This window comes from Contarinia nasturtii, unplaced genomic scaffold (assembly GCF_009176525.2).
Source record: "Contarinia nasturtii isolate CC-2019 unplaced genomic scaffold, AAFC_CNas_1.1 Cnas_scaffold_78, whole genome shotgun sequence".
NCBI classification, from domain to species: domain Eukaryota; kingdom Metazoa; phylum Arthropoda; class Insecta; order Diptera; family Cecidomyiidae; genus Contarinia; species Contarinia nasturtii.
The window spans coordinates 1,088,210-1,113,643 of record NW_022197436.1 but is presented as its reverse complement, the minus strand read 5'-3'; the positions used below and the strand labels follow the sequence as shown (position 1 = coordinate 1,113,643).

The 25,434-nt window shown below is 33.8% G+C and overlaps 2 protein-coding genes and 2 non-coding genes across 5 annotated transcripts; all 4 read left to right on the top strand.

The window, feature by feature from the left end:
* Window positions 1-17,204: 17,204 nt before the first annotated feature.
* On the top strand, window positions 17,205-18,684 carry LOC116337587. Its single transcript, XM_031762269.1, has 4 exons — window positions 17,205-17,369; window positions 17,450-17,829; window positions 18,378-18,527; window positions 18,588-18,684. The coding sequence occupies exons 1-4, from the start codon at window positions 17,319-17,321 to the stop codon at window positions 18,682-18,684; spliced, it is 678 nt and encodes a 225-aa protein (XP_031618129.1). The 5' UTR covers window positions 17,205-17,318.
* A 956-nt stretch (window positions 18,685-19,640) lies between these two features.
* On the top strand, window positions 19,641-19,714 carry Trnat-agu. The gene has a single exon. It is a non-coding gene; the product is annotated as a tRNA-Thr (tRNA).
* A 794-nt stretch (window positions 19,715-20,508) lies between these two features.
* Window positions 20,509-20,582, top strand: Trnat-agu. The gene has a single exon. It is a non-coding gene; the product is annotated as a tRNA-Thr (tRNA).
* A 1,254-nt stretch (window positions 20,583-21,836) lies between these two features.
* LOC116352061 (ester hydrolase C11orf54 homolog) lies at window positions 21,837-23,873 on the top strand. 2 transcript variants are annotated; one of them, XM_031784336.1, is made up of 6 exons: window positions 21,837-21,871; window positions 22,049-22,222; window positions 22,294-22,574; window positions 22,642-22,809; window positions 22,892-22,988; window positions 23,073-23,873. In XM_031784336.1, exons 2-6 carry the CDS (start codon window positions 22,144-22,146, stop codon window positions 23,411-23,413), a joined length of 966 nt encoding a protein of 321 aa, XP_031640196.1. In that variant the 5' UTR covers window positions 21,837-21,871; window positions 22,049-22,143; the 3' UTR covers window positions 23,414-23,873. The 2 variants fall into 2 exon arrangements, with proteins under 2 accessions (XP_031640196.1, XP_031640187.1); XM_031784327.1 differs by having other exon boundaries at window positions 21,851-21,930.
* The last annotated feature ends 1,561 nt before the right edge of the window (window positions 23,874-25,434 follow it).

Genomic DNA, 25,434 nt, shown 5'->3' with positions numbered 1-25,434 from the left:
AATTTACTGTTCATATCGTTGTAAGCAAGTGATTCATTCAATTTATTTGTACAATTTCAGTGCTTGAGTTATTTGAATGCAAAATAAATATGTAAATTGAAAATAGCGTAGCGAATATATTCCATATGTAACAACAACAATAGCACAGTAAGAAAGAGACGAGCGGCAGTAAAACCATGTAATTTCTTTGCATTTGACATGAATACTTTGAATTCTTACGAATATTTATTATATTTGTCGAATATATGGAAAATCAGACCGGCTTATAGATTACATACAAAAATGTATATTATATATAGTCGTTGAATGGCAAAAAATATGGCTTCGGTTATGATATTTCTCTCGATTTTTTGTCTCACTCCAGTCACAACTTGCAATCTATCTTTCAGCACTTTTTCTTTCCATCTATCTCACTCTCTTCTCTTTTTTTATCTTTGCGCGCTCTTTGTTTTAATTTAATCCGAAGCAATGTGCAATGAATCTATGTTTCGAACATTTCGTAATGAAATTGCTACATAATTCGTTCTTTGTTTCAGTGACTGGATGCGCCAACCACTTCAGACAGATACACCAAATTGAATTAAGACCACTTTAAATCCGACAAACCAATGTAATCCAGTGACTAATTAAGATAAAGTCTGCAACACACACACACACATGAATTTGTATTTTGAGCGGGATAAAACTATGGCATTTGAAAAAATAAAATAAAAAATGTGAGCTTATCTCAATTTTATTTGTTTCACAACGAAATTGGTGACATAAAATGATCTTGCCATAGTCCAGTTCTGCTTTACCCCAACATAACTCCAACAGTATCGAAATAAATAAGAACAACAGGAATTTGTCGTCTTAATTTAACGTCCGAATAAATACAAACACAATTAGTGGTCGTTCACATTGTTTCACATACACAATTTTTATATTTGCTGAATCATTGCCATATACACATTTATATGCAAACGGAAATTTCCAATGTCTTTAATTAGCATATGCATGCCGATGTGCGAGATGGACTCTTCGTCATTAATTTGAATGACTCATGGTAAAAATTAATATTTTATTTAGTTGAATGTTTTTTTTTTTTCTAGACTTTCTCTTCTATCTTTTCCATCAACATTTTTATGAAAACACATCCGCCTCATTGTTTGTCCAGCTCCAAAACAATTTTCATCATCTTTTAAGCTTTATTTATTTATATTAAGTGACCCTTAACCCTCCTTGTTTAATACATTTACTTTGTTTAATTTTTAAACGTTTTATGGAAATTTTCCGAATGGATTTAAATGCTGGCAACGTATTTACAACGTGTTTATGAAGTTTTATGATTGGTAAACGAAAGTTAATTGTTACAAATGAAACTTCTGATTTTATGTTCAAAAAAGGCTTTCAATTTTGAAATATTTTCTTTGGCACCGACGGAAGAGTTTTTTATTAAATGTATGGAAATTTTCTCATATTCATCACGGTAGTCGGTTGAACAGAAAATGGATTTATTTTTTATATCGTTAAATCTCACTTGGAATTGAACAGACATTATAATGAGATATTTTCAGCCAGATGAATCAGCTCAGCCAGATATCGTCAGGAGCTGAAATTGAGTGAAAACAATAGAAGTGATTGTTATGGCTATAATTAGCTGAGCTGATTCATCTGGCTGAAAATATCTCTTTATAATGTCTGGAATCGAAACACCACCCTTCTATTAAAAAAAAAGTTAGCAAAAGACGAAAATGGCAAAAAATCGAGAAAAAAAAACAAAATCCATGATTAGAATAAAACGGTTTGTATGACGTAAGAAGTTGTTGTGCATTTCGAATGCAATTGTCGCGCGCGCAATATACTTATCGTGAGTGTGAATGAGTTGAAAAGTGTGTTTATAGATTAAGTGTATGTTTGTATATGGTGGGACCTGTGTTGTTATTATAGCAATTGGTGCCACTTGGTCGAGACGATAATGTGCAGTGTGTTTGGTGTAGCCAATAACTGGGCAATTAGGTGACTTTGCCACACAGAGACACACACACACAAATGCACCAAGTGGAAAATATAGTGATTGATACTTGTATTGAATGGATAGAAAATTTCATTGATAATTGGCCGCATTTTCTGGTTAATCGATTGAAAATACTCTGCACACTTATTCTTTACCGATATGGCTACCAACAAATTGAAAAGATTGTAATTCAATTGTACTTATAAATCTCGCATCCATTCGATGCAATCGAAGTGCTAACATTGAAATGGTGCTCATTCTTATGTGTTCTCTTTCAGTTTTGCCATTCGTGTGTGCACCTTAACGAAGTGCAAATCACCGAGTATTATGAACATGTGGCGTCAAATTCTTTCATTCGAAAAAATAAACGAAAATAAAAGCAGAACATAAGCATACAAACGGTGTGCTCACAATTTTGTTTTAATTCGCTGATATGTGCTTGTGTCTAGACAGCGTGTTTTCTATAGACACACAAACTGGGCCACAATAAGACAGTTAGATATAATAATCTAGATGGGCAACAGAGAGAGAGAGGGACATATTTATATCTATACATCATTAATGAGTGCACGTCGCAAACGAAAGTGCCAGCCAACAGCCACATAAAACACGGTGCTTCCACAATACTAATCTAGTTAAAAGCTCATAAAATGGCCGTTGGCATGCGTATGATGAGATAGAAAAAGTCGCAGCTTGAATGGCAAACGAACGAAAAAAAAAATTGCCAATTATGTTCATTCGGTGTGTAACCGCGACAGAAGTCATAAATGTTGGATTACCGTGCGATATCATGATGCGACTCGTAAATGGCTTTGAAAATGATTATGAAAGAAATCACTTCGAATGCGACAAACGTAATTGTTGCAAATAAATCTTCTCTTGTTTCAATCCATTCAATTTGCTCAATTGACTCGTTTCCAATGCAACAACGCATTACCAACGGAGCAGCAAACCGGAGTTGTAAAGCGCATAATAAGCTTGAAAAGCCAATTTTATGATTCGACTTTTAAAGACTAATGAAGAAGAAAATCAATGCAATCACATCGTTAACATTTGAATCGATGTAGTATGAACGTTTTTCTTAATGCCGTTTCCGATCGAACAACAATCTCCAAAGCGAACAAAAAAAAAAACAAATCCAAATCTGAATAGCAGAAAATACACAAAGAAATAAAAAATGAAGTGGGAAAAACTACAATACAAAAAGAGAATACTTAATGTATAAATGGGTGGGTGGAATGGGATTTAAACGAGCGCATGCTTTCAGGATATACAAAAAAAAGAGTATAATTCAAAACTTCACCTTGTTTTGATTAAACATTATCGTTTCCATAATAAATATGAAGAGTAATTTTCATTACAACAGGAAATACACGATTGTTTTGGGGTGCATAGCATGTGGTGTATTTAACTTTGATAATGGGTAATGCATGAAAGTAAAAAGAAAACAACAAATAAAAATCACAAATAATTGCGTTGCTTTTGTGTGTTTACTATGGGAAAAGTAAGCAGAGGCAACAATAAGAGGATGTGAAGACTTCAAGTCTCTTTGAGCCGACGGTGGTGCCCCGAATTTCAAAAGTGACGTCAATTTAATTTACCAACTCAAATCGAAACTAAACAGCGCGCCAATTTTAAAATTTGCTATCATTTCCTCCCATTGAGAAGCAAGGCCAAAAAATTCTTCGTTTCCTTCAGATTGTGGCATAGAAGGGATTTCGAACGGACTTTAAAATGACGCCTTTAAAAATTGTGGATATTTTTTTCGTTAATTAACAACTGAAACCTCATTTTGAGCTCTTCCATTTTTGAATGGTTGGAATTCTATGGAGGAATTTTGGAGCCAATTTCTAACCCCGAGACCAAATTACCTCCTTACATTTTTTAAATGTTTTTGAAATTGTCCCCTTGGATCGCAACCGAAGCTATGCCCAATACTCACATGTTTGGAAAGCAAAGAGATAGCGCGAGAGTGAAGAAAAGCGAAAAAAAATGGGGAAGGATAATCGTTTGAATTGAAAAATAATTGTAATGATGGAAAATAATGCATGAAAATGTGCAATGAAAGCTGGTCACATTTTGTAATGCATCATGATTTTTTAAGCGGATCGTCTATTTTTCTCAAGTGAATGTTGACATGTGTGCGATGTGCAGTGAAATCAACATCGTAAAGCGATATATTCGATGTCTCCATTGCTAGTAGTAAATGGCCATAAAAAAGCAATCAAAAGCACTGAACAACGATTGAAAGCGAGAGAAAACTACAAAATCAGCACGAAAAATGCGCGCAAACACACACACACGTACAGCAATCAAAAGAACAATATTCGTCGTATGATTTTTTATCACTGTCGATTTCGAGTGGATTGAAATACGCCGTGAAAATAAGTGCACGTTGAGTGCGCGTGAATGGAAAATAATGGAAATGTAAGGGAGAGAGAGCCGAAAGAGAAAATATATTCACAACGACAGTATCTGTATAGAAATATTCCAGATGTGTCAATGTTGTGTGAACAAACATTCATAATCATAATAATAATAATAAAACCCAAGTGAATGATGGACAAAAATGTCAATTGAAAATTGTGCGTATAGTGTGCGTATTGTTCGATGTTCATAGCATTGGTTGTTACTTTTTCATTGTCACTATAACACACCACGAGATGGTACAAAAAAAACGGAGACGAAGTGAGATTGACGGCCAAGAGATAAAAAAAAATTCAAGACTGTTTTGTGTTGAAAATGCACATTTCATCAGGGCCTGACATTCTATTCTCACTTTCTTTTCACATCTTGAATGAACCGGAAAAAATCAATTTCATTTTTCTAACGCTAGTAGTTTCTCTCCTTTTTTTGAATTAACACCGAGTTAATATAATGGCGGTAATCGATGGGTAAATGAGAAATGAATATAATCCATATAAATGACGAGAAAATGCAAACCAATAAACACACTGTAAACCAAAAAAAAAAAAAACTCGAACTCCGTCCATCGCATATAAATATTTTGTGAGATTTTATTATACTTGCCGCTGTCTATATTGGTCATGTCATGCAAAAATAATACGATTCGAATGGATAATCGGACCGGTTTTCTTGGTGTCATTTATTCGAATTGAATATAACGCAACAACAGATATTATAGCGTATATATACATTTATCGCATAGTGAAGGTAATAGTGGAATAGTGTCGATTTTCATTTTCCACTTACATTTCGATGTGTATAGATATATTCATTTTTAATTTGGATCTAAAGCGACTCCATCTTGAATGCTTAAACACGTACATATAAAAAATTTGTCAATTGATTTCATTGTGGCGTCGACAAATACATTGCGCTTACACCGCTCACTCCATCTGCATATGAAAGTTATTGGCTTTTCAATTGATTTCGAGATAAAACAAAAGATAGGGACAACGAAAGAGGAAGAAAAAACGAGAGAGAGAGAGAGAGAGAGAGAAAGGACGTGATGGTGTTCGTGAATAAGGAATACCATCAAAATTATCGCAAGAGTTTTTGAGTAAAATAAGTGAACAATATCGTAAGCTTTTATCAGTGTCGTTTTTTTGTTCTCTTTATGTCCCTTGCGCCCACATATTAGTTTTTTTTTTGTATAACATATGGCATGCATCATTAGACATATGTCGGAATATCCGGATCAATTATGACAACCATCAGTTCGGTGCAATTTTTTTACGAACTTGGTTGATTTGAATTAGAATAAAACTGTTCAATCCACTATCAACTTGGATTTTGAGCATTAATTGATTTTCCGTGTACACCAATATTCCATTGAAATTGAGCTTAAGATGAATTTTCTTTTAACATAACAAATACATGTCAGCAATGTTCTTTTTTAGGGGGCGCACATTTGAATCATTGAAATCGCTTCCACCCATTCGTCAAGAGACATTATGTATAATGAAAGTGTAATTGGAGAGAAAAGTGCAATCGTCATCGAATAAAACAACAACAAGCAAAAACGTCTATAAATATGCATTGATATGTCCTTAATTGTGGCTTTTTATAATGCATTATTATTTGCTCACTTCCACGCCCATTCTCGTACCCGAAATTCATCATTAGATCAATAACACATTTACACAAATTTCAATTACATAAAGTTCATGAGGTAATTTTTGGTTTCCAAGTAATGAACTTGGTCTATTAAGTTCACAATAAACGATCGAGATGAGAAATGCATTTCAAGTGAAAATATTGTCGTCGAATTTCTGGTGAAGCGCGCAAGAGGAAAAAGGAAGCAGCGTATTCATGTTCGACCACCAACTCATTAGGTCAAAGTGTCTCTGAAAGTGGGAGAGATTCAAACTAAGATAAATCCGCACTATAATCAAGATGTTATCAAACCATTCAGCTCACTTTTCGCTGGTTTTCTCTATATTTCTACCCATCTCTACATATAGCTCTCGCTCTATCTCTTTCTTTCTTTTTTAGCTCTTTCTCTTTCTTTGTCTACAACATGATGTAAACACGTGAAAATGTTCAATAATGACACTTTTTTATTATTCCTTTTTGATAATTACAAACTGAACGAAATATACGAAAAGCACATAAAAGCAACGCATTTACTCGTACAAAAAATGTAACGAAAGGGAAAAAAAATTACAACATTGGCAACTGGTTGGAAAATAAAAAAACGGCACGAAATTCCGAAACAAAAGCTGCTCAATGCAAATGTTTTTATGATAAGTATAATCGAGAAACATAAGGACATGTCATACAGGTAGTTTGTTGTTCACTTATTTTTTGTATTGTCATTGTATTTTTTCCCCCCAAGCATAAATTCCATTGTGTATCAAACATCAAAAGAAAAGTGGAAGAGAGGTAGAGAGAGAGAAAGAAATTCAAAAGGACAAACTGCGTATTATTGTATAAATTTAAATGTCTCTACACATATATAAAGAAATATTTACATAGATAATGAAAAGGAATGATGAATAACTTGAAAATGGAGCATAAATTATCTTCTTCTGCTGGGCCAAACAACAATGACCGACGATATAGCGGTGTGTGTGTGTGTGTGTGATGTTTCAGTGTTTGTCAATTGGTGCTTGCACAACGCGCAATCACAAAATAAACGACGGCGAACTAAATCGATATAATCGGCACCGCATTACATATGTTCACAAGTATGTTGTTGTTTTTTTGTAAATGTGTATATTTCTATGATGTGATGATAATGTTTACGAGTTTTCGGTCCCATTTATATGTGAATAGCACAAAAAAGCCGCTACATTTGTTTGTCCTCCAAATCGCCCACTACTAATCATATCACATGGATACGACCCACCATAAATGCTAACGTTCACATTTCAATTGAAACGAATACAACTATATCAGATTATGATAAACCCAACAAAAAAAACGTACATTTACTCATCTCTCTCTCTCCCTCTCGCTCGCTCGCTTGTTTCAATTGATATTTCATCGAAATTGATGGTCTTTCTTCGGTGTGTGACATATCGATTTCCAAGGACAATTGCCCATCGACAACCGACCAAGCCAATTCGATTAAACAGCCGATTCGATATTATATGCATGACTATACACACATCATTCTTTGATCTTTTTTTGTGAAAGAATGTGTGTCATTTATTCATTTTCTAAATATTTTGTTTCGAATGACGAATGAAATGCGTTTATAAAATCATCCATCTTCGTCTACCGAGATCCTTAATCGGTGGAAACATAACATGAATGCCAACCACATATTTTAACAATTGAAAATATTTATATTCATAATAATGTGAATTGATAGTTGGGTGCTGTAATAAATAAAAGACGCTTTTTTCGCATGTGTACATAGGAATGTCGAATGGAGTTTTGTACATATTTTGTAAAAGCAAATGGATTTCCACAGTTTGCCTGTTGTTTGTTTTACAGCAATGCACATATCATAAAGAAATATGTAAGTTTTTGGTAGCAACAGCAGCTGCACACTTGTTGTGTAACACTTTTTTCATACTCTCGGAAAATCTTAGTAAACAGCACAATATTATTAAACGACTTATTTCATCAATCATGTGCCCAGCCAAAAGCATACGTAGTCCATTTAACCGCGTGCAACAACTCAATCCGGAACAATAATCATAAATAATGAACAAAGATTTTCCACCCAATGGCACCCAGGCACATGAAACTTATACACTATATAATACATAATATATTTAAACGAGTTTTCCAACTCGAATTTATATTGACTATGGCGAAGTTTTAACGAATCGTTTAGTATCAAATTAAATGCATGTGACACATTCAATGCAGAAAAGTAAAACGAGGAGTTGCCTGGCATTTTCATATATATTTATATTTTTTTTTTATTCGCGTTTCTTCTGTACAACAATAGAATATGTGGCATATAGTTCATTTATGGGTGGATATGTGCTTTTTTTTACTATATTAATATCTTTTTTCGGTTGTTGTTCATGTAAAATTTATCATGGATGGAATGTTGTAATTGGTTAAAAATATATATCGAAAGCCGACAGCCGTGCGCGGTCAACCCATGGAAAAGGTGAAAGTGTCAGTCGAAAAACAACAACAATAATAACAAAAATAATTAAATTAGCTAATTACCGTTTCCATCCGATATGCGTGTTGTTTGGAAGTTCTGCTGGTAGGCAATTAGATTAGAACTTTTTCAAAAACCAAAAAAAAAAATATATTGTAGTATATGCTCGTTGCTCAACTACAATCACATTTGTACATCGATCCCACACAATGATGATGACCGACGACTTCGATGGTAGTTCAAACTGTCCGTTACGCCCGCTACCTTTGTCTGTGATATATCTTTTCGACACACTCGCGTTCACATTCAATTGATTTAAGCAGATTATACGCTTGCACTGGAATTTTGTTTGTTGTTTTTTTTTGCCGCTTTGCACTGTCTTTTTGCTTGCGCCAAGTCAGGTCTAAAATCTGATATATTACCACATTCATACGAATGTTGAGTGGTCAGAGTGGCTAATTGTCTACTGTCACTGATGATGTGTTGAACGAATCATTATTCTTGTCGCTGTCATTGTCATTTATTTTTGTTTGCGCTTTCATTTTTTGGGGAAACGCTCGATTTGCGTTTTGTTTGTCTTTTTTTTTCTTCCAAGTTTTTTTTCTTCGCTTTTAATTACTTATTCACAAATTGAATATTAATACATTTCTTTTTTCCTCATTCTCCTCTTTTTTGGGTTTCTTCTTTTTTTTACACACAAAAACGCATTGATTTCGATTAATCCAGCGGGAATTAATTAGATGTAACAGCTTTTTGACTGACTGTTTAAGCACTTGTTTAGCTACTTTTTTTCGTTCACTTTATTCCGAGCTTTTTATATCGTGTATGTGTGTGTGTCAAACTTTTGACAAGGCTGGGTCCCTTTGTTGTTGTTTTTGCACTTGTTTATTATTAATAATGTTTGTTGAGTTCATAAAATGCATACGATTTGTTTCAGTGCCGCCCTAACTCTCTGAAAAAGAGATTAAACTGCACTTTAGTCAACTTATTTTATCCACCGCAGGTCCGATGTATTTGAAATGTTTGCATTGCATGTTCTATTGTCGTCGATTTTTGGGGATGATTTGGGTTGATGGTTGAAATGAAAATTACGCTTTTGATTATTACTATGTGCCATACAATTTAATTGGTAATATTTAAGTTGTTAAACGTTTTATTTTTCTAACGTTTTTGTCATTTGGTTCACAACCGACACAACCGATGTGATTGAGATAGCCCCTCGCTCATGAACATTTTTCACAAACAAACTGCTTTCATTGGAAACGGCTTTTCCATGGGCCCGTCCCAGTTTTCAATGGAAAATTTTCTACTTTATTGTTATTATTAATTAATATTAAGCGCTTTACAAAGTCGTTTTGTTATCCCGCTTCGGAACTGTGTATGTGTGTGTGTGTGTGTGTGTGTGTTTGTATTTGTATGTAATTAAAATTCATCCTGAATGGTGCTTTTCAATTCGAAATTTGAATACACCATTAGGCGAAAAGTCAGCCTAAGATTCACTTTATTTGTTGTTTTTCTGCATAATAACAAAAGAACACGAAAAGTTAAAAGGGGTTGTGATAATTTGATTATTTCGCCTTTTTCTCTCTCTCGCACAAACACACAGTGTGACACTCACGAATGAAAATAGAAATGTTTCACAAAGTGCTGATCTCAGCACAATATCATTGAAATAAAGTCGAGTGTTCGGGTGATGATGACCAACACCAATCCGAGTGTGCACTGTTCCGACTGGATGTCACTGTTGCTCTACCGTTAATTGGCATTTTAATTCAGAAAACTGACAAAACTTTGAAGCGTTGTTTTTTTTTAATCAACAGTACGTACGACTTTGTTCTCTTTCAACAAACAACAACCATGAAAAATGTGTATATGTGTTTGAGAAAAAGTTTTAGCTGACAAAAAATGGTTATATCTCGATGCGTGATAAAATAAAATTTTATTTTCATTTATATCAGCATAATTATTATATCCGTCCAACCGAAATTAATGGTGGAATCACTTGCACACAACAACCGTCTGACAAAAGTTTGCAATTGGCATCGACAAACATTATATTCAAATTTTTTACTTTGTCACAGCGAAGAAAAGAATGACAAACAACAAAGTGGAATTAACGCTCATAAATTAATGGATTTATTCATCCATTTTGTTTCGTTTGTTTTTGGTTGAAAAGAAAGGCGCACATTTTACAAAAAATATAAATTTTTAAACATTTTTTTTTATTCTTCAACATTTTTTCATCGAATAGGAATCAAATTACTTCAACTTTCTGATTGAAGAGGCAATTCTCCATCTTTCTCCCTTTATTTCGTTTTCATTGAAGTGCTTTAATTTGGTTGTCACAAAAATAACCAACATCCGACGAATCAGCATGAGAATGAAAGCTACCAGAATTTAGCAGACATTGAATTTTGTGATTCACTGCACTTGGGACGAAAAGAAAAGCGGAACAAAGTAAGAAAAGACTATCTCACGAGTGCTTTGAATATTGTCGGTAAAAACTTAACAACAAAAGTACCACCAATTAAATGCAGCGATTTTTACGATATATCATAATGTTTCAAATGGGATAATAAAGTTTCGCGCTCGTTTACAGCGAAACTTAACGAAAGTATACATGATATAGACACGGTTTCGATGCACTTGACACTTTTACTGGTTGGTAAACAATGTATTGCAATTAATTACAATGCAGTGATAAACTTTGGCGAAGAAAAAGGAAACAAACAGGAAGAAATGACTTGAGCAAATTGAGCGAAAAGAAAAACCAATAGCTCTACGTTTCATGTTGTGCTAAAAAAAATGATATAAACAATAAATTGTTACACGCGTGCTTTGGTTCAATTCCCGTGTGTAAAAAATTGAGTGTTTTTGGCAAATTATCTACAAATATACTTTCCCTTTGGACACTAGGTGTGTGCGAAAAAATAATAGACACATTTAGTTATTTTAATTGATCGATAACAACTGAGTTGACACTTAAGTCGACTATTTTTCGTTCAAAATCAATAAATTGATTGAAGTGCAGTCACCATTTTTCCACACGGGATTGCAAAGTTGATATAAATTGAAATGCACGATGCAACAATTTATAATGTTCGCTAACGATTCACACAATGTAATATGTTCATCTCGTTCTCGTTCGCAATCTTTTTCGTGCACATCAATCTTGTTTATCAATCATTTGTTATTCCTTTTAACTTCTTTCGTTTCGCGTGGAATTCAACTGAAAATGGAACTAGAATGCCGGTTACAAATCACTTTTCCCACAAATCAAATAACAATAGCATAAACAACACAAACAAAACAAATAATCGCATTGAAATTGTTTTCAATCGGCAAAACATTGATTATTATCACATACACACTCATGCACACTATTTCATTACGATTTTTTTTTTCATTCGAACGAATCGAATGAAAGCAAAATAAAAATGTCCGTTGCAATTCGTATCATAATATATAGGTCTGTTGGTTGTTTTTTTTTTTTGTTTCAAATGTGGTTGTTTTTTATTTCCATCTTCTTTTTTTTTGCTATGTATCTATATCATTTTATATTCACACTGTTCTCTGTTGAATGAATCAACAATTGCAATTATTGAAAAGTGGGTGAAAAAACGACAACACAAAAGGAATTGGAACAGTTTAAATTCGTGTATTGGCGATACCAATTGGTTCGTGTACTTTTTTCCTTCTCCCTATCTATGCGTGTTGAATATCGCGTAAACAACAACTGATGTTCTTCGATAAGACAATGGATTTCTGTACTATTTGTTGTTTCTTTCAGATTTTCTATTTTTTTTCCTGTCTTTTCGTCGTCGTATATCCATTAGATATCTCGGTGGCCGTATTTTGTGTCGATCACGCGCTATGTTCAACAAAGTTGTATTGTCGTTTTTTTTCTTTATCGTTGTTTCGTTGAATCCGTTCTTTACCGTTTTTTTTATTCGTTTTGATTGGTGTCGGTTGCTTGTGTTTTGCGTACATCGAAACAAAACGCGATGAGATATGATGTTTTGGTGGTGGTGTGCATGTGATATCGATATTGTGTGTAGCAATGCCAAACATAGACTGAATATACGATGGTGTAAAATCGAGCATTCAAGCAGTCAAAAGCATCCCATATTTTTTTCGTTTGCTGTTGCTATTGCTCACGATGGTTTCCAGGTTTTATGCTGTTGCCACTTATTTTATTTTTTCGGTGTGTGTATGTATACAATACACAAATTTAAGTGGAGACAAGTGAAATCGGTGTGAACGAAAGAGCGCACGCTAGAAGCACACACAATACACATATCATAATATTCGACTGGTTTGCTTCGTTTCGTTTGTTCGTCGGTTGGATAGATGGATGGAAATTGTGTGTCGTTGCGAATTGCACAAGTATGCCCCTTATTGTATGCGTGTTAGAACTCAGGCAACATTTACTGGAAAATATACATTACACACGTGCGCCAGGCCATGCCGTGTGTGCAACTACCTACAACTCACACAGCTTGCCTTCTAATAACTGAATGTTTTTCTTGTGCAACTGCTCAGTAGTCGGATTTGTTGTTGTTGTTTGGCCAAAAAGTTTGCCCGACCGTCAAAGACAAATGAGTAAATCTCTTTTTCCTGTCACATTATCAAGTGAATGTCTGGCAACACATTTTGATTCGATGCACTTTTGATATTACTCAAACCGCGATAATTTTTTTTTTTAATTTAAACACTCAAATAAATAAAATTTTATAAATTGAATCTCATTTTAAATAAAGAAGATCATTTTATCGTTCAATTTGCCATTGTTCTGTAAATAAATTCAAATGTTTTTTTATTGGTTTCCTGCGCAAAATATTTTTTTTTTTAAATTGCTTGATTATACTTTTATGCACAATGAAGTCGAAATTCGGTGCTTAACAGACCTGAACTCGAGCTAACCGGTCAGTTGCTGTTTTTGATAGCTGTGGTGGGGTATCGCATAACTTCTGGTTAGAGCAAAGTACTCCTGGAGAACGGATTTGAAATGATCCTTTTAAAAATTGTGGAAAATCTCTGAGTATTAATTCTTTAAAATTTCTAGGGTTTTTGGCGACAGGACATTTTTTTCGGTTGGCTACGGATTAATTGAGCCAAATTCGTACCCCTCTACATATTTGAAATTTTCGGAATTGAGCTTCCTCCCAAAACTAGAAGCTTTTTTTGTTTGCCCCTTGGATCGCCAGCGTTAGAATTTTTAAAGATAATCCGGAACCTATATTGTTTACCAATGAAAGCCTCGAATCAATGATTATCTAATCGGCGCGCACTCATTTTAGCGAACGATGTCCCTGCGGGCTTTACACTTTCATCAGCTGTTAATGAACAGCAAATATCAATAGCACCAACGCACCAGTTAGCTCAGGCCAGTGCTTATACATGCATGCTATTTTGAATCCGAATTAAATTCGATGTTAATTGAGCTTTGTGGCAGCTTCGAAAGCCTTATATTCATAGCACGTGCAACGACATGACAAACAAACACTTCCACAAAAAACACATACAATTTATATCTGGTTCGGAACATGCTAATACAGTCGCCATGCAAAGAAACAATTAAGACTAGAAGCATATTTTGTTGTTTTCCTTCAAATTCATCGAGGACACAGTGAAATGTGCACAATGTACTTTGATGTCGATTACAAAAAAAAAAACGGACAGTAAGCACATTGACACACATTTATTTTTTTTCCGCCGTCAAAAATATGTCGGTCTGTTGCTCTCTTTCACACATCACTGCAACTACTGGCATGTGATAATTTAATTTTCAAGCCAAGAAGACACATACTACAACAAACTGTTCAAATGCATTTTGTAATGACTACGAATCGCTTTGAAATGTTAAAGCGCTATGGATTATTCAAGTGTATAACACACACACGCACACAAATGCCGCCACAATACACACGATGGCCAATTGTATGTATAGAAATATGTGCTTTCGACGAATGCAAAATTAAAATAAATCCATCATAAGCGTACAATTCCATTTTAATTGAATTACCATTATGCTTGCGAAGAAAGAAATGCATACATTTGGTGAAATCCATTTTGATTTTCATACCAATTTTAAATGCAACTTTTCACATCAATAAATTGGTTGACAATGAATCAACCCATGTCTGTGCAGCCTAAATTTAGATGCAAACATTTATAGACATTAAATCTATCGCATGATATGGGCCATAGTATAGCGTACATGATACAATGAACCAGCGGCGTACTTAGAGGTCAGCTTAAGGGGGGTTTTAATTTTTTTTTCGTCAAAATCCCTAGCAAATCGAAAGAGAATTATATCCAAAAGGCTATTCTATCTAGTGTATTCATTTTTGAGAAAATTGAAAAGCAAAAATGTTTAAAGTCTTCAAAAAATGACTCAAAAGTTTATATCATCCTACTCACATTCAAACTTCAGCCCAATAAAAGCTATAAAATTAAGTCGAACAAAAAATATAGACACTATCTTACTGAAAACTATTTACAATGGTAAGAAGACCAAAATCGTAATTTTTTAAATGATGAAGTGCCTTGTTTATTCGTTTTTTTTTTAAATGAGTGAATGACTGATTGTGGCCAAGGCCTTCTCTAATAGATGGTTATACATTTTACTGAACTATTTGACTTAAAGTTTTGAAGAATTACATATGATTGGACATTTATTATTACTTCATTCTCGTGGTTACAAAATATTATCAAGATAATTCCAATAGTTGAGCAAATTTGATAAGCAATATATTTATTTGGCTTGTAGATAAATTTTGGGTATAAAGCAGAGTATGAAATCGCATTTGTGAAGAACGCGCCTGCTTAGCGAGCGCAGCGCCTCAGAAGAGCGTGGTGTACTTGTCAGGAGCCGCTCCTGAGTGCGTATTGATAATAGGTTCTGACAATAGTAAATTTAGGAGAGAGTCACGTCCGAAAATCGACGGGGGGCCCCGCTCTGAAAAACCCAAAAATCCTAGCAAAATGTAATATTTTTCAAATTATGAAAATCTCTAGTAAAATGGAATGATTTTATTCCTTGTGAAAATCGAGTATATTCTCAAAATTCTAGGGGGGCCTCAGACGCTAGGGGAGGGTCAATGCGACCTATGCGAACTATGTCAGAACCTATGGTATTGATATACAGCACACACTAATACAAACAACGTTCGTCACACTAACACATTCATAGCTAGGAGCGGCTCCCAGCAAGCGCGCTCTTCGTCAGTGACATATTCATGCTCTGGTATAAAGAGTGTTTAAAATAATTTAAATTGTAAGTTAAATTTATTTCAATCGTGGAGAAAGAAAGAAATAAAATACTGAACTAAGGTACAAGGAAAAGTTAGGTTTGCGAGCGAAGCGTGAATTTTTTACATCTTTCTTCCTATTATTCAAATTTATCTAGTGTAAGCTGATTCTCAATGGGAGGGTTTTATCCTCAAACCCCCCGTAGGTACGCCACTGCAATGAACAAAAGCAGACTTTCGGCTGAACACGGGAATTTATCAGCAGCTTTGTTGACACAATTAATTGTTTGTTTAAACGAACATGGAAGACCAAGTCAATTTTGTAACATTTACCAGTATTATAATTTCAGAATGTTAATTGCGTTGATGTCATCAACTTGATGAGAAGACAATTCCAAACGGAGAAGGCTATGAAGAGTCAAAATGTGAATCTCGATCACCCACACCATCCCTCATGTATTGAAAATTGGTCAATCTTCGAAAACATTTGCAAGTTTAAACATGTTTGGCGACTTTAACTGATTCACGCTGAGAATCGTTTGATAAATAAGCTTCAAAATAGATTTCGAGAGACTTTTTTAAAATTCATCTGTATGAAAATTATATGCAGCGAAAGTCGAAAATCGTTTGAATTTGTCGTTTTTCTATGTAGAATTGAATAAAATGATTTACTTTATCATATTGAAATCAAAGTTACCCAATTTAACGTTTCAATATTTGTTAAAATTGGAAATATGTTTAAAAATTGACCAATTTTGCATAAAAAAATGTGTAAACTTTTTTTAAAGAGCACTATTAAATTATTGACTTTTTTGGTTCCAAATGTAATATTTTCTCTTAAGAATGGAATGGTTTCAAAGTTTCTTACAGCAGTGTAAAGCGTACGAATGTTCAGTACAGCCGGCCATATTTTAACAACAAGAAAAAATCAATCGAATCGATTGAAGTGAAAAAAATATTTCTTTTATTTTTGTGGGAATTTCACCAAGCATCCGAACAATACCGAACTCGGTTGAAGTTGCGAACACTGGTGTAAACCACAGGAAATTTTTCGATAATGAAAATTGTGTACCTCCAAACATTCGAACCCAATTATTTTTTGCACTTTAGGTGTACAAAAACTTCACATTTTTAAGGTATTAAAACGACCGGTTTATAAGTAAGGACAAGTTATTGTAAAGGTGTATTTAAACATATTTAAAAACTATTTGAATTATTTTGAAACATTTCCACAATACGGACTTGAATAATTTTCCATAATACGATCTAATGTTGATCAAATTGAATAGGTATTTTATGATAACGTCAGACGAATATCGCGTGTCAGGCCCTGACATTTTTTCAAAATGAGATGAATAACATTCTTCAGTCATACATACGTTTTTTGTAATAAATAGATCAAAAATAGAATAAAAGTCAACGTGTGTTGCCACATTGCGCAAATCCCAAAAACCATCAGTTGAATCATCTTGTCGCTTGAATTGTCGTTGAAAATAGTTAGTTGGTTTTTGTTTTTTTCTTAAATTACGACGCAATGAAGTTTTTGTACGGATTGGCATTGGCTTTAATCTTCTTTGAAGGATTTGTGAGTATCTTTTTTCATTTCATTTTTTTGCGCCATTGAATTCACTGTAACCAATTTATTTCAAAAACAAACGAATTCAGATAAGCCAATGTGAAGGTGCAGGTGGGTCAGAAGAGGCATCGACCAGTATAAATCTTAAAAATCTTCCAAACAATGTATATGAAGAAATCCTATTCAGGACCGGTTTCAGTGCAACGGAAAAAGCAGCAAAAGACCGCCAGAGATCGTTAGGTGCTGTCAAGAACATACTTGAAGATCGTATAATTCAGATCATTCCAATGAATTGGGACGACGAAGAAATAAGAGAAGTCGATCAAAGACATCGAGGAGATAACATTTATCTCAATATCTACGGTGGCAAAAGAATACTATCACTTTTTAAGAACTTTGGTGACCTTATCAAGAAGATTAAAATTGACAAATACAAACGCCATCAGATAAATGAAAATATTGTCAAAAAGTATGCAAAAAAATTTACAGACCTTCACATAGTCGCCACTGATTCGTTTTTGGCAGTTTTGGATGAATTGTAGAACGGAGGAGAAAGAGTTCAGTTTCCAAATGTGAGAAAACTTGTTCATGAAGGTTTCAATTTTTGATATTTCCAAATCTTGCATCTTTGAATTTTTATTACAATCGATTTTTTATGTCTCACTCAGTTATGCAAATTAATATAAATTCTAGTATAAATTGCATGACAAATGTCAAGAAATTGAAAGAATTAAAATTGAAGATTGATTTCGAGTCGTATCAAATAAATGAGCTTGAACATATTTTTGCGAAAAATAAGCAGTTGTCTACGCTTGGACTCGTATTGAACGATAAAATAGATATTCTTCGCTCGATCGAAGTACACATGAAAACTGTGCAAACACTTGAAATCCATATTGATGGTACCGACTTCCTGAATCACGTGTTTGAAAAGCATCCATTTAATATGCCAAAATTAAAAAGCATCAACTTGAAAGGAAATTACGATGATTCTCGCATAATTAATTTCATAAACAGTTTCAAGAAGCTGGAAACACTGAATGTGATTGCATCAAATATTGAAAAATTGATTGAAATTAATGCATTCATTACATATTTCCCATTTATCATGAATCTTAAGGAAACATTAGAAAGCTTTGGTAGAAAGAAACATTTGAATATAATAAGGTTGGTGCCTGTTGACAAATTTCAGTATGACAATTACAAATCTAAATTGATTGAGATTAGTCAAGAGTTAAAGCAATCACATAAACCAACATGGAAGGTGAACTATGTAAATCCGAAAGCAAGCTATGGGTACATATTGATGCAGCGTAGCAAATAAATGTAAAATTCTATCATAATTTTTGTTGAAAAAATGAGGTTTTTAATGAGACATCGGCACTTTCCTGTAAGCAACAAACATTTCAACAGTGCAAATAAATGAATAATACTTCTACTTTCGAAATAAAACTGAATTTTTTTTCTTCAATAAAGTTTAACTTTCATACTTGATATCATTTTTTTAGTCTATTTTTTTTTATAAATTTGGAAAGTGACCAAATGCGACATCAAATATATTCAGTTTATTATTATGTTACAAATATATATGTTTGACGTAAAAAAGTGTGCTGAATGGAGATACTAAATTTAGAATGGGAATGCGATGATATTTTGAGCTAAACGTTCGATGTTCATCCTCATGTACGACGCACTGCCGGTGCTTATCGCAATTTTTTTTTTTACACAGACTTTCACCTGCTTTTTCTTTTTCATTGAGAAAATGAACAATTCCCAAACTTAATGCAATTTTATGATTTTTATCAATAGTACGTTTTCACGGAGATAATATAAGGAGTACCAACATAAAAATGAGCTGACTCACTCGTTATATGAAAAATGCACATCCTTCCAGTGATTCGTTAATTGCTATTGACACTAAGACTTACTTAGAGCAAATGCTGGCTAGCACATTACTCTAAGTAAGCAATTAACGAATCACTGCATCCTTCTTTATCACATCACATTTTTTTACATAGCTTCTGATCATGTGTTCGAGGGCCCTATTGTTATTGCGCATTAAATTTTCTTTCAGTTTGAATTAATATTTTTATAAATAAAAATTGGTAAAAAACTGTGGACATAAAAAAATTGCGTATATATTCGTATTGTCAATTAAAAATTTCCAATAAAGTCAACATTTTCTGAAAGTCAAGCAAATTTCCATGTCAAAACTATGGTTTTCATCTAATGTAAATATTTTTTATACTTCAATAAATATGATGGAGTTGAAATATTAACGGCGCCGTGGCTTAGTTGGTTAAAGCGCCTGTCTAGTAAACAGGAGATCATGAGTTCGAATCTCATCGGGGCCTATCGTTATTTTTTACCTAATATCATATATTTCGTGTGACTCGAATTCACTTAAAATGTTCATGATGCCAAATACGCAATCGGCTATCAAGATAAGAATCGACAATATTTTTGTGTACAGCCAGTTGCATAAATTCTCTATTCATAAAGATGATTGACAAAGAAATTCTGCTTAATCAGATCAATCAAATCTTTCCACTTTCCGAAACAAACGGAACTCATCTATTTACGAAATAATAATTAAAAACGTAAAACTCAACAAGTTTGGCATGGAAGCAACACGTTTAATTATATTAACAGAACGTTTGTTACATTATAATTCTTATTGTAATAATTATTGCAATTAGTTCAACTAAAGGCACCCGGAAAAATGTGCTGGAATCAAAACCGGAACCAATATTATTTCGAGATATTTTCAGACCGCTTATGAATATTGTAATGCACAAAGTATTTCCAGCTATCCACCTACTGCCTTCTGGTCAATATCGTCTCGATACCACATCCGTCGCAATATTTTTGCGGAAACACAATTTTATTTTGAAATTTCCGACAATCGTGTTGAACAATACTAAATTACACCGCCTCTTTCATTTTTAAACAAATTGCCACAGAGTTGAATTATATGAATAAAATAATTTTCTGCAAAATTAAAGGCAAAATGCTTATACAAGATGTTTTAATATTAATAGCTTTGAATTCCATTTACATAGTGAAAATGAATTCTTTTTGCGAGGTAATATTATGAGTGAAAAATCCATGTGAGCATGAATGCATGTTGGATATTTCAAGTATCAACGGCGCCGTGGCTTAGTTGGTTAAAGCGCCTGTCTAGTAAACAGGAGATCATGAGTTCGAATCTCGTCGGGGCCTATCGTTATTTTTTTTACGCATTACATCATATTCAATGTGACCCGAGGTGATTTCATGACAAAATACGATTTGACCTTGGCAAACAAAATTTACAAAATTTTCTCTTTGGATTACGATGTATTAATAACAAGTCGAGTTTGAATTTTTTCCCCTTTTATTCGTTATCTTTACATTTGTTTACTTTTTTCTTTCAAAATTTGTCTCGTTATTTTTATATCAATTCATTTATAAATTGCTGTACCAACCAAAAAAATTGATCGCAAAAGAATTTCATTGGTCGGTAAGCAATAATATTTACCATTGAAACCTGGGCCGATATATGAAACGATTTCGACGCAAGCAATTGTAAACAATTGAATAAAATGAATTTGGTTTGACATTCACCGGTCGTAAGTTGTGTAAGCGATATGGTTGCTTTGATAGCATGTCAAACAATCGTTATTTAATTTAAGTGCAACATTTTTGTTGATCGAGTGTTAAAACATTTGAATGCATTTCCCGTCGGCGATAAATGCTTATCACACTGATCACATGCATGTTACTGATATGATAAAAATATATCGTGTCATTGTTTTCCATTTGAATTCATTGCAATTAACACTCAACGTCTAATACAAATATGAAAGACCTCTTGCTCTTTTAGGGGAGAAAAGGTGAACAACGGCCGAGCATGCATTTAAATATATCATGAACTGTATCCAACTGATTTAAGGCAAGGTTGAATCAATCGTGTTTTCAACGTAAAAACGAAGAAAAAATATAAATCAGCAATAGAAAGAAAAATTCATACAAAATTAACGAAAATAGTTTCGAAATTAACGAAAATAGTTCATTTGTTTTTTCTCTCAAAATTTCCATCGAACACAAAACCAAGACAAAATCACATTTCACTCAGCCACATTGATACTATATTGGCGTTTTTTATGATTTTAGCCTAGATTTTACCAGTGTTTTACTTTGCTTAAAACAATACAGTCAGCAATGATGCTGTGAGTTTTTTGCTTTCTCTCTCTCTCTCTTGCTCTTTTAGTCTCTTGCTTTCGATTGAATTTACGTACGTTTGAGTATAGCATACATGGGATAGTAGGTTATCTCTCATTTCGACCACTATCACCATTCAAAAGCCGAATACAAGAATAATCAATTTCATGTGTGTTGAGGTATTATTATTTTGCTTTTTAACGTATTTGAGTATATTGGTATTGGTTCGGTGTGTGGTATGTGTGGTGTATCATCGATTAAAATTAAAATTCGTTTCACTTTGAACGAAACGCTTAGCCACCGCTGACGTATGTACGATTTGTGTTTACATTTGTTTTGACTGTTAATCTGATAACCAGTATTATCGGTTAAGTATTCTGTGGTTTTTAATCTCTAAACAACAGTACCAATAGAATCTTTTTTTTGTGGTGTAATCTGTGGAAAATTTGTTTGTTCGTTTCAATATAAATTTTTAATTTTTGTAGGTACCATTTCACTTCGTCAAAATCATCCAACACACTCGGTTGCCTTACGCACAGTTTTAGTTTATTTATTGTAGTTCAGTTGTTTCAATCAAAAAATGTCTGCGATTTCTGTAGAAAAATTACAATGGAAAGAGAAACCATTGTATGTGCCGAGTTTGAGTGAAATGGTAACTGGTAAGTGCAAACGTATTTATTATCATTCACGCCACAAATTGTAAATTTTAAATTTATTCCAATGATAACAGCACTGTCAACGGGTTTAAGTGAAAACTTTGCGGAGGTGTCAGTTGAAGAAGTGGAATGTCCGGATTTAACAGCAGCACCATTTCATTTGGCTTCGAGCGGTTTGTCGGGCAGTGCGACGATCGTTGATGTTGGTGGTCCACCGTTTCTATTGCCACTTGTTGATCGCACAAAAATCTATGATTTAGTTGATATTGCACACAAGGTTTTGCCAAACGCAAAAGATGTTTATCTATGTGGTGCCGGCGCCGGTCCGCATCCGTTAATTGGCTCAAATTGTGAGGTATCACATTTAATAGTGAACGAAAAAAAAAACTTGCGGACAATGAATTTTTACGATTATTTTTTAGGGTATATTCAATTTGAAGGTCAATGAAGATGGTTCCGTTGTGAATGAAACTCATATTGCTCGTGTTACGCCCGGCGATGAATTGTGCGACACCCAAAAGGTGCCACACAATGAAACAAAATTCGCTCTTATGGCCAATTTGTACGTGTCAGAGGGTCAGAAAGGAAAGGTAGATTGAAGTTGTTTGTCACTTTAACATACATTTGAATTTTGATTATTTGAATAAGAAAACTCAATGGATTTGTTTGCAGGTACTTCATGTGAAATGTAAAAAACGTTTGCGAGCAGATAATTTTATTACCGCTTGTCAGAATGCGGTTAAGAGAGCATTTGCCGATAAGCACGTCGGTATGTCAATAGAAATCTCACTTATTCTCTGTATTTTTCCTCTTTTTTATTCCGAATGATGCGAATACGTTTCTTTTAAATTAGGTGTCGGCGGTGTTTTTATTTTGAAAAATGGCAATGCCCATCAGCATGTGATGCGTGATTTTTCAAAAATACCATTGCATACCAATGAAGATGTTAATAATTGGCTTAAGTTTTACGAAATGCCCGGAATATTGATTGCTTTGGGCACATTCGTATCGGACGACATGGATTTGGATTTGCGATTGCAGCACTTCCATAGCTTTTCAAAGAGTAATTGGGGCGGACATTATCATTACGATACGACACCAAATACCATTGAATATGAAGCCTATTTCAATGTTGGCCAACGCATCATTCGTATTGATCCACCTGTTGTCACTCATCAAGTGGGAAGGGATTAAATTTCAAAACATTCCATCTATCTTACTTTGTACACATACTCGTTTAAAGTCAATACGACTTCAGTAACGCGTATTAGAACAATTCACGCTTCGTGTATACTCGGCACATCATCGCTGCTTTACGGAATATCAGCCGTTGAGTTCACTGCGAACTGTCGTGCATCTAATGCATGTGTTTGTATCACAGCTATACACAGTCAAAGAAAGTTCGCACAAAAGAGAATGAACCATTTACATATGACTACTTGATGTTTTTGACCATGTCGCAGTGAATTCTACTGCTGATATTCGCCTAAGTAGCGAAGATGTGCCGAGTGTACACGAAGCGTGAATTCTTCTAATAGGGGTAGTTAAAGTCGTATTGGCTTTAAACGAGTAATAGAAATCTACGTACGTTAAATCACCTCTGTTTGTTCTGCTTGACTTTAAAATAAAAATAAATAGACTCTTTTTGAAACAATTTATTGGAAGTTTTTCTTGAAAATTCGAAACAATTCGATAATCCAAACAATTAGTTTATTTCGTCCGAACAAACCGAGTCACTGCGTTTGTAGTTTAAAATTTATTTGACTATAATCAACGCCTTGAAATGGATAGTATCGTTATGAATTTTAAAATGAATTTTCTAAACTACATCGGGATACGTTTCGATTATTATTTTTGACAATTTTCCTTGAGACATTCGTATATGCAAAACAAATGAGCAGAACTTGTGAATTGCGTGGAAAAGTATTCGTTCATTTGAAAAGTGGCAGTCTAGGGGCTTAATACGGCAAAAAAATTCACAGGAATTCACGTAAATTCACACTTTTGAATCGAGTGGTTATTGATGAGTTCGGTGAATTCGTGTGAATAGAATGAAATGTGTCAAAATAATAAAGTGAGGTTATGATAACCGCAATATTTTTTAATTTATTATTTTTTCAATATTTCCGATTGTTTTCGATAAAAAATCGCTCAAAATTGAAAATAAAATTAATTTTTATTAAAAAAATATAAAAAACATTTACAATTTTGTTACACAAAATATAAGTATTGCAGTAATTGCCAGCAGAAATTATTCTAGAGATAGTGATATCTCACATATTTGAATGAAATCGCCGTAGAATTCACCGGAATTCATTCGTTTGCTGAAAAATTCAGTTAATTTAGATATTATTATAGAATTCAGTCGTTGAAAATTTTGAATTAAGCCCCTAGGTGGCAGTATTCAAAGGACAGTCCGAACCCCATTCGAATTCATACTGTGAAATACAATTATAATTTTCTTGGTACATTCTTAGATACAATTTTTCGAAATAAAAATTCACGAAATTCAAATTATATCCACATCCACACTTTCCTCCTTGAGGATATATTCAAAGCCAAAACGCTCACATATATGTAATGCTCTGTGTCGGTAACAAACTTATTTTGACAAATCGCGACTCGAGGAAACTATATTTTCGTTCGTTCGGAAGGTGTTCGTTTGTGCGAAATGTAGTTCGAACATTCGAATATTCGTACGAAATGTTCGAAATATTGATTTCGCACGAACGAACGCACAAAAATGCCGTTATTGACATGTTCGCGCGTGTGTGATTCCAACTCTAGTATGCGGAACTTCGCAACGATGTATCGACGCATCGGTCTATCATTTCGATGGCATTTTGACTTTTTTTGCGATGAAAAAAACGCCGAAATTGAATCAAATAACAACGGAAGAAACAATCGAAATATTGCAAAATTTAAATAGCTACGAACAGACTAACGAAAACGCAGAAAAATTCGGCCGAGCAATCGGCTATAAGTCTTTTAACGTCGGCATACGACGAAAATTGCTTGGCCAAATAACAAAGGCCAAATTTATAAATTGATTGCTTGGTACATTTTAGGTACAATTATTATCAGCCATAAAAATTTTAAAAATATCGTTGAGTTTTTTTTCGTCATTCTATCACAATATTGAGTTGGCCCGTAATGTGAGCTCCAAATATTATCGAAACGAGTAAGGTACAATTAAAAATAAATTGCGGTACTAT